The 9,715-nt window shown below is 47.3% G+C and overlaps 1 protein-coding gene across 1 annotated transcript; it reads left to right on the forward strand.

Annotated features, from left to right (window-relative positions):
• Positions 1-283: 283 nt before the first annotated feature.
• PURB (purine rich element binding protein B) lies at positions 284-8,057 on the forward strand. The gene has a single exon (XM_066593103.1). It carries the CDS (start codon positions 512-514, stop codon positions 1,493-1,495), a length of 984 nt encoding a protein of 327 aa, XP_066449200.1. The 5' UTR covers positions 284-511; the 3' UTR covers positions 1,496-8,057.
• The last annotated feature ends 1,658 nt before the right edge of the window (positions 8,058-9,715 follow it).

Genomic DNA, 9,715 nt, shown 5'->3' on the forward strand with positions numbered 1-9,715 from the left:
CGTGATCTGGTTGGCTAGTATAGGCAGCAGCATCACCAGCTGCATTATATCAGTGCTACCCATAGCAACTAATGACCTTTCAGCTTTCATTTTTCGAAGACATGTTGCACGATATAAGACGTGATCTGATTGCTTACTACGGGCAGCAGCTATTTTATATAGCACCACTGCTAGGCCTATCAGTACCAAAAGGGAAGATGTCATGCCCTTAGTCAAGATGGCGCCGCCGGCTTCATCGCAGGCCCCCGCAGTAGTCGTAGCTGCGCAGGACGCACACGCAGGAAGAGGAGGAGAAGGTTGGGCTGAGGCAGAGAGAACGAGAGGGAAGAAGAGGGTGAGCAGAGCGGAGGAGGGTGAGGAGCGGCCGAGAGCGGGTTGACAGTAAGGCGGGCAGCCCGCGGGAAGAAGGAGGAGGCGGCGGTGGAGGAGGGAGTCCCGGGGTAAGGGACTGACGGAAGCCGAGAGGAGGCAGTTGCAGAAGGCTTCTGTGAGCGCGAAGGAGGAGAAGAAGATGGCGGACGGGGATAGCGGGAGCGAGAGAGGGGGCAGCAGCGGCGGCGGAGGGGGTGGCCCCGGCGGCTTCCAGCAGCACATGTCCCGCGAGCAGGAGACGCAGGAGCTGGCCTCTAAGCGGCTGGACATCCAGAACAAACGCTTCTACCTGGACGTCAAGCAGAACGCCAAGGGCCGCTTCATCAAGATCGCAGAGGTCGGCGCCGGGGGCTCCAAGAGCCGCCTCACCCTCTCCATGGCGGTGGCCGCAGAGTTTCGCGACTACCTGGGCGACTTCATCGAGCACTACGCCCAGCTGGGCCCCAGCAGCCCCGAGCAGATCGCGCAGTCCTCCGGAGATGATGGGGCCGGCGGCCCCCGCCGAGCGCTGAAGAGCGAGTTCCTGGTGCGGGAGAACCGCAAGTACTACCTGGACCTGAAGGAGAACCAGCGCGGCCGCTTCCTGCGCATCCGCCAGACCATCAACCGCGGCCCGGGCTTCAGCGGGGGAGCCGGCGGCGGCGCCGGCCTGCAGAGCGGACAGACCATCGCGCTGCCCGCACAAGGCCTCATCGAGTTCCGCGACGCCCTGGCCAAGCTGATAGACGACTACGGCGGCGAGGACGACGAGCTGGGCGTGGGGCTGGGCCCCGGCGGAGGAGGCGGGGGCGCGTCCGGCGGCCTCTACGGCGAGCTGCCCGAGGGCACGTCCATCACCGTGGACTCCAAGCGCTTCTTCTTCGATGTGGGCTGCAACAAGTACGGCGTGTTCCTGCGGGTGAGCGAGGTGAAGCCCAGCTACCGCAACTCAATCACCGTGCCGCTCAAGGCCTGGAGCAAGTTCGGAGGCGCCTTCTGCCGCTACGCCGACGAGATGAAGGAGATCCAGGAGCGGCAGCGGGACAAGCTGTACGACCGCCGGGGGCCCGGGGAGAGAGGAGGCGGCCTGGGCTCCGGGGGAGGCGGAGAAGACAGCGAGACAGAAGATGTGGACGACGACTGAACGCTGAGGAGACCGAGGAAGGCAGAGGAGAAAGGTGGGGAGGGGGGAGGTTAGAAAACACATGACCTGGTGGGACTAGAAGTCCCAGCATGCCCCCCAGCTGTGGAGCTCCTCTGGGACTTGCTATGGCGACTATAAAGTCCCACTGACTGGGGGCAGATTTATAGCACTGGTCTTGTTGCCCATAGCAGCCAATCACAGCGCAGCTTTTTATTTTACCTCAGCAGTATAAGAAATGGCAGCCAATCACAGCGCAGCTTTCATCTTACTGCTGAGCTGTGATTGCTACCTATAACAACCAATCAGAGCGTAGCTTTCGTTTTACCTCAGAGATGTGAGGAATGAGAACTGGGCTGTGACTGTTACCTATAGCAACCAATCACGGCACAGCTTTCGTTTTACCTCAGCAGTGTAGAAATGAAAGGCCGGCTCTGGTTGCTATGGGCAACGGCCATAGAACCTCATTATTTATCAAAGCTGACTGATAAGGAAAACCAACCAGAACTGTTTACTCTCATTTTACCACAGCTGTGCCAGAAATGAAAGCTGAGCTCTGCTTGGTTGCTATGGGCAACAGTCCTTTCGTTTTAAGGTGTGTTTACACCTAGTGGATTTGCTTGCTGTGGATTTCGCCCCTTGAATTGGGTGACAAAATCCGTATCGAATGGTGCAGGTTTACCCAGCGCTGCAAATTCACTACGTGTGAATGCACCCTTAAATGAGGCCCAGTTTTTTTTTGTTTTGTTTTTCTTCTTTTAAGCCATTTCCTAAATCGCCCCCATAGGAGTCCTTAATAAAATAGAACTCCACAGTTGGGTTGTCTGCAGGCTGGGACTTGTTGTTCAGCAGCAGGTTGTCGCACCTGATGTAGAGTAGCACAGCTGGGGTTATATATATATATCAGGATCCAGATGTCATTCTCTCATCACACGTGAACCGCGGGATGTTCCATCCGCAACATTCTGCCGTTCGTGTGATGCTTCCCGACCCAAGAGGTTAAATCCCGTTTGGCTTTAGAGCAGTGCTCCCCGTCTCTAGAAGTAATGTACGTACCAGCGCCCCCTCCCCTTACATTTACCATGTGGGCACTGGCATCAGTCAGCCTGTATAGCTAGTCTGCGGTCACCGTCCCCAGCAAGCGCCGGACGATGGCCGCCGACCGGTTCGCTTTTGTGGATTGTTATGTTTTACGCACCAGCTGGCAGGCAGTAGGAGTACCCCACCCCATATATATATGTATTACGTTTTTTAGATGGTGCTAGGTCTTATATTACAAGTCACTTGGATAGGCAAACCTAGACTTCCCGCGTGTTCTCCTCCCGGTGGCGTCCGATAGACAGGTTCTAGAAGCAGACCCGTCGCCATGACACAGTGAGCAGTGACTTCTACCCAGAAGGTGCAAGGGGGGTAACGGGCTTAGAATAAAGGGAAACGAGAGCTAGTCAGGGAGCTGCAGGCTCATCCCTTTCTCCCTTGCCTCTCTCGCCACCATTTCAGTAAAGGGGGCATGCCAGGGATGCCACCCTCCAAGGAAAGAAGACCAGCAGTTCTGTTCCTAACCACACTCTGCAGTTACCTAAAAAGCTGTCACCCATTCCTAAAGCACAAGGAAAATATACATAAAAGAAAATAAAAGCTTGTTCGGATTTCTTGCGAAGATTTGCTTTCTACTGTCCGCAGAGTCTCCGGTGACAGGACCAGCTTACCATTCCTACCAGGACTGAACTCTTGATCCCACCAATCATGGATTATTTCCAACTGCCATAAGGTCACATTTTATTTTGAAATACCAGCACTATTAACACGAGCAAAATTTGAGAAGTTTTAAAAAGAGTAAAAATAAAAAAATTTGAGGAAAACCTTGACAACCTGAAATCTGTGAACTCTCCAACGCAAACCCTTCCGAAAGCTGGAAGCGAAAAAAAGACAAAAAAAAAGAATAATTTAGGTTCATGCAAACGGACAAACGTCAAATAAAGAATAAGCTCAGGTCCATGATTCTTCTTCTTACAGGCTTTTTATTCTTCTAAAGACCTGCATTCAGTTCTCAGTACCTCGGAGGGTAATGGTGCCTCCAACAATATAAATAATAAAATACAAAAAAAAAAAAAATAGTTCCCGGCTGGGAAAAAACTGTCCAGGTGGTGAACAGTCCACAGCACTACAAGCAACGGGGAAGAAGAGCGTGCGGCCTGTGACAACCTCAGGCTCGACACCAACGAACTTACTGCCTACAAGATGCTCTCACGTTCCCCATACACCCCCGATGACATGGGGGGGGCTCCTGTATCTTAGATCTCAACCTGTACTTTTACTATGACTTTTCTTCAGAGTAATGGTTTTAACTCTACTGGACGGCTCCCTCGCTTCTATTCGTTACGACGAGATATAAACCTTTTGAGAACAGAGGGGCCGTGTCGTTTCCCGCATCCTCTGTCCCCAAAGAGTTGACATGAAATTCTAGTATTTTTAATTTTTTTTTTTGTGTGTGTGTACATGTACGAGATGATCATAAACTCCCCTTCTAGATGTGTAACTCACCATGGATATCTCCGGAGCCTCGGTTGTATGGTCTTCTAGAGGAGAACCCATCATGGCGGAGGCTTCTGGAGATGGAGCAGCTTTTTTTAGTATTTGATGCGTAATTCATTTTATTTTCCTTTCTTTTCACTTAAGCTGCCTTTTTCTATGTCTGCACCACTTCATGATTTAATTTGGTATTTATTTTGTGTTATGACCTAATAGTTTAACCCTGCCAGCACCCCAACGGGCCCTCTGCGGGCACACGTGTGTATTATAGACTAGTTTCTGGGAAAGCAGAGTACATCTTGGCAGGTGACGAATGGTAAAGGCCTGTTGCTTGGAGGCGGACGCTTTTCTTGGACTGTAGCATGGTCATGTCAAGAGTTTCGTGTTATCAATGAGACCACCCATTAGTGGTCATATCTTAGGACGGTGCAGTCCACCAAACGGCCGCCTCCACGCAGGTCTACTCAAGAGCTGCTGCTTATGATTCCAGCACCACATCTCGGTTTATCTCAGCATTTCTCTCGCGTCATCTGGTTACCTGTTTGGAAATGTTTTTATTGTTTTTAACTTTTTTCTTTTTCAGAACTGTATGGGAGCAATAGTATTTCTTGATGTTTTAATCACATCAGTATATTGTACTGTATTTTTGTACCTGCAAGGCAGCTGTATAGTGTGTCCTGCTGTACCATTCTTACGTGGATATATATTTTTTTTCTTCTTCCTGTTACTTGTGGCAGATGTCATATGCTTTTATCCACTGCAAAGCTATATAAGCCCCATCATGCGGGGCTCATAGGAAAGTCCTTTTTTAAGTTCTTCTGGGGTTTTTTTTGTGTCGCTCGCACAGATATTGCAAGAGGCTGTGCGTGCTTTGCTCCAAAGGTTTATTTATATTTGCACCCGGTGTAAACCAAGGACGGGCATATATTACATATAGTTATATAACGTGCTCAATGAGCAGCCGGTAGTCCTGTGCATACTCTTAACCTCTTACTGGGGAGGTTGTAAAATTTCTACCCAGACCTGCCTCTTCCTGCTCACTGTGGCTTCAGCCCCTGAATTCAGTGGTTCACCATTACATAAATAAGCTATTGCGTATGACAGGGGTTTACTAAAGAGAAAAAACAAATCTACCCCAACCATCCCCTTTGCAAGCACTTCATCGCACTATGGTGCTCAAGCAACGGGCGTTGGTTGAATTGCTAACTGAATGGCAACTGATAATTGTCAAAACTAATTAGCCACCTTTTATGACCCGTTTCTTACGGGAAGAGAAAATCTGATGGTCCATTTGCAGTACTTTCTGAAAAACTCTTACACTATTGTATTAAAGGGAACCAGTCAGCTGCCTAAAGCTCCATGAACTAACGGTGCTGTTAGGGCAGGGACAGAGAATCGGGTGAAGTTTTAATATTTTTTTTCCATACATGCCTTCTTCTTGGTTCAGCGATGCCCACTTGTAAAGTCCATGCACTGGCCGAACTCTTTTCAGAGTCCCATGTGCACTCTCTCCCATTGACTTGTATTGGAGTGTGCACACAGGACTCTGAAAATAGTCAGATTTTCAGCCGGCGCACGGACTTTACAGGCGGGCGCGGTTGAGTATGAAGAATACTTCTCCCGACTCCCTGTCAACTACCCTAACAGCACCGTAAGTGAGTTAATGGTCCTTTAGGTAGATGACGGGTTCCCTTTAATGCCACAAGGTGTTGTGCAATAGAAGTCGACCCTTCAGTCAGCAAATGGGTTAAGAAAGCTACACACTATGTTGGCTTTACAATTTTGACATTTACACTTGCGATTAGAGCAAACAGCGGCTGTTGGAGTAGTGAGAGTATTGTTACGGAGGTTTTTAAGAACGATCCGTACCTTTGACCTTCTCCTCGACTCGAAAGAAGAACAATTTCCACTTCTTCTTTTTGGCCACAGTCTTGGATCATGACCCTGTCATACGCAGCTTGTTCATAATATCAAATGCCTGTATAAAATAGCAGATCCTTATCTGTAAATGTTGTATAGCCTCTTAAATATATATCTGTATATAAATCTACAGGGGTTGACTGTAAGCCGAATGTTTTACAGATGTGCTCCTCCATCAACTCCCCCAGCAATAGTTTTTGTTTTCGCTTTCGTTACTCTGAAACTACTTCAGCTCAAACCTGAACGACGACGGATGTAGTGATACGATATATTCTGATGTTACGGGGCATCGTAGACTTCCCAGGTCCAAGCTATTACCTACGGTAACTAATACGAATGCTCCCTACATAAGGTCTAGAACAAGCGCTAAGGTTTGGAAGCCATTCTTCTAAAGATATCGATCCCAATAAGGCCAGCTTGGAGTGTTTTTTGTTTTTTTTTCTTTTTTAGCTGAAACCTGCATATAGTCCTTCAGAGGAAAAGGGGGTCAAAGTCATTGTATAGTCATCATTGATGGCACTATCCATGCGGGAATGTTCCAGAACAGGCGGACAGGGCACATGTAAAGCGTATAGAGAATATATATATATATATATATATAGATGTTGACTTTGTACAACTAAACAGTGATTTGTATTGGGGTCAGCAATTCAGTCCATTTTTAACTTTCCTGCTATTGACAAAATTTAACATTTTTAACTATTCAAAACCCCTTATGGAATGGTGATATGGATTATTATATATATAAAGACAGTGCTTTTACTGACAGTAGTTTTCCATCATTTTGGTGATACGCCCATAGTATGGTCTAATGATCTATGTATGAAACGCCCCCACTTCCCCCCTAGAAGATTAAGAAAAAGGTGTGCTGCTTTAAAGATTGTGGTAATATTTTGGGGTTGCGATGTTGAATGCCTTGGCAGAAATGAAGCCTGGTTGCCATCATGGAGCCCCCCTTGTAAAGGAAAACGTTACCACCTGTATTTTAGAATTCGAAACGCGTTTCTCAAAAGAAGGTACTAAAGCAAACTGAAGTTTAGTATCCCAGCAATCTCCTTGGAAAACGGCTGGCGGTAAATCGGGAGACAGTCGGAACGTCCCGTTCGGATATATTAATAGCTTTATTGAGACTTGTATGTGTGCAGTTTGGAAGGTGGGGAATGGAGCAAGCCATTAATGTAAACTCTGCACTACAGATCTTTAGAATTGCCCATTTGTTTGCGGCACATAGAATTTACCATAGAGAAGTAGCGGGCACATTAGGTGGTTAAGAGGAAAGCACAGATTCATACAAATGACTTGCACTCGCTCGAAACAAGGAGGAGATGTGTGCCATGTGCGCACGCACAGAGCTCAGCCTTGTCGCCGGGGCGAGCGGATGTAGTTTTGGGCGCATACAAGGTAGAGCTCCTACCCTACTTAGATGATAAAAGCATTTCTGCCGTAGGCATTTAATTACGTATTCTTCAAAAGCATATAGCTGACTTAAGAAAAAAAAAAGAATTATATGGAAAAAAGTCTATTTTTTGTTTCTGTTTAAAAGCACTTTAAATAGTAAAACAGCGTAAGCGGCTGTACCCTTAGTAACTACAAGCAAAGTCTATCCCTCAGTCTACCCCTTGAGGTTACATGGTTGGTAGCTGTTCCTCAGTCCCTCCTAGTCATCCTGCTGACCACGGCTTCTATCTCGGCCTTTCCCCAACTCTCCTCAGGGCAGCCAGGCCAGGTTTTTGACAATAAATACTTGCGCCATTCCTCTTACATTGGGCTTGTTTGAGTATTGTAAAAACCTATTCTGGGTGAGACTTCCCTCCAGGAGGCAGCTGAGAATGTTCTGTCCCTGTTGCGAATCCCTGATTTTAAAAAGTACGCCAGTGCTCCTGGCCAGATTCTTTAAGTTTTTGGATTTACCACTAGCTTTACAAAAGCCGGGGAAATTTTAACCTTTTAAAAGAACAAGTAATCACACGGAAGAAGCATAAGGTTCAGAACTCATGCTCGTCAGCACTCCTTACAATAACAGAATTTTGCAAATTGAGTTTTACAATCTATATATTTAAAAAATTGTATGTTTGTAACAAATAAAGTATGCGGAAAAGTGAATGAAACCATATTTACCCGCGTCCTGTGGTCTGTGTGTTGTCACTTATTTTGGGTTGCTTAAATTGAAACACTTTCAACCTGTTTTATGTACCATATTGCTATAGCAATATTCTTTATTTTTGGATGCTGGTTCGAGCTGTACACAACATTTTCCGACTAGTGATAATGATGAACTCTGAGATGGTGGTATGTATTACAGATGCAGCCTAAAAGTCCAGAATTGTAACATGCTTCATACAGCGGTTTCAGGCTAGTTGGCTATCAGCCAATCATGTTAGGGGAAAACAAAAGGGGGTTTAGTACGGTGTGAGCCAGTAGAGCAAAATGTGATTGTTCCCAGTGAGAGCAACCAGGTAATCTTGTAGATATACCTTTTTCATTGCTAATAAAAATACATGTTGTTATAGTGAGCTTTTAGGTCTTCTATCGATCCTTCATCAGGCTGAAATGAAAACTTTTTCATTTCAGCCTGATGAAGGATCGATAGAAGACCTAAAAGCTCACTATAACATCATGTATTTTTGTTAGCCAATGTGAATGTAAATCCAATTAATTTTTCAACGCTGTACAACGCTTCCATTCATTTCAAAAGGGGTGTTCATGCAAGCGTTTTCGGGCCTGCGTCGCCCATTGAAATGAATGGGCAGCGGGTGCAGTGCTGCTGAAAACGCGGCACAACTTTGTACTGTGCTTTTGGCAGTGGTAAACGCCCTAGCTCTACTACGTGGGAGAAAATCAATACTCCCCTTTCTGGTGCCGTCGGGGTCACCACCGCTGTTTTTGGACCTTCTGTACGGCTGTCTGGCGCTTGGCAAGCTGGCAAAGCAGCTGTTGCCAGTGGTGGGGATTGAATTCTCCGCCTCCCAGCAAGAGATTGCTCTAATTCGCTGTGTGACAGCCTGCTCAGCTAATCACAACCAGCGCTTGATGCTCTAATCACAGCCATTCTTCCATGAATAGCTGTGCTTGGCGCAATCCATGAATGGCTGTGATTGGACAGCGGGATCACGCGGGCCGGAAAACCTAGAAGCAGGCAACATAAGTAGAGGTGCAATTCTGCGCTGAAGAATCTGCAAAAGAAGAAGGCGACGAAAGTAGAGGTATGACTGCTTAGTTTCTCTCACTGAGAACAATTGCACCTTGTTATGGGAAAACATGGTTTTATTAAATTATAGGGAACCTATCTGGTCCAATAAACAACATGAACTAAGTTAATAAGGTCATAGGACAGGGGTGCTGCATGCCCAGGAAGCTGGTGCTTGGTACCATGTTTTACGAAAATAAGACACTGTCTATTATTTTTGCCCCAAAAAGAGCACAGTGTCTTATTTTCGGGGGAGGCCTTTTACTTACCTGGTCCGCGGCATCCTGATTCCTCCTGCTGGTTTCCGGCGGTGGCGCGGCGTCCTCCTGGTCTTACAGATGCCTTCTGCTGGCGACGGGGCTTTGAATACCCCGCCTCCAGCAAAACGAGCGCTGTGATTGGCTAATCAAGCCCTGGCAGCCAATCACAACCGGCGCTCGATGAGCCAATCACAGCCATTCAGTGATGTCATTCACTGAATGGCTGTGATTGGCTCATCGGGCGCCGGCTGTGAGTGGCTGCCGGTACTCGATCTGCCAATCACAGCACTTGCTTTGCTGGAAGCGGAGTATTCAAAGCCCCGT

The sequence above is a fragment of the Eleutherodactylus coqui genome, chromosome 2, assembly GCF_035609145.1.
Source record: "Eleutherodactylus coqui strain aEleCoq1 chromosome 2, aEleCoq1.hap1, whole genome shotgun sequence".
Lineage (NCBI taxonomy): Eukaryota > Metazoa > Chordata > Amphibia > Anura > Eleutherodactylidae > Eleutherodactylus > Eleutherodactylus coqui.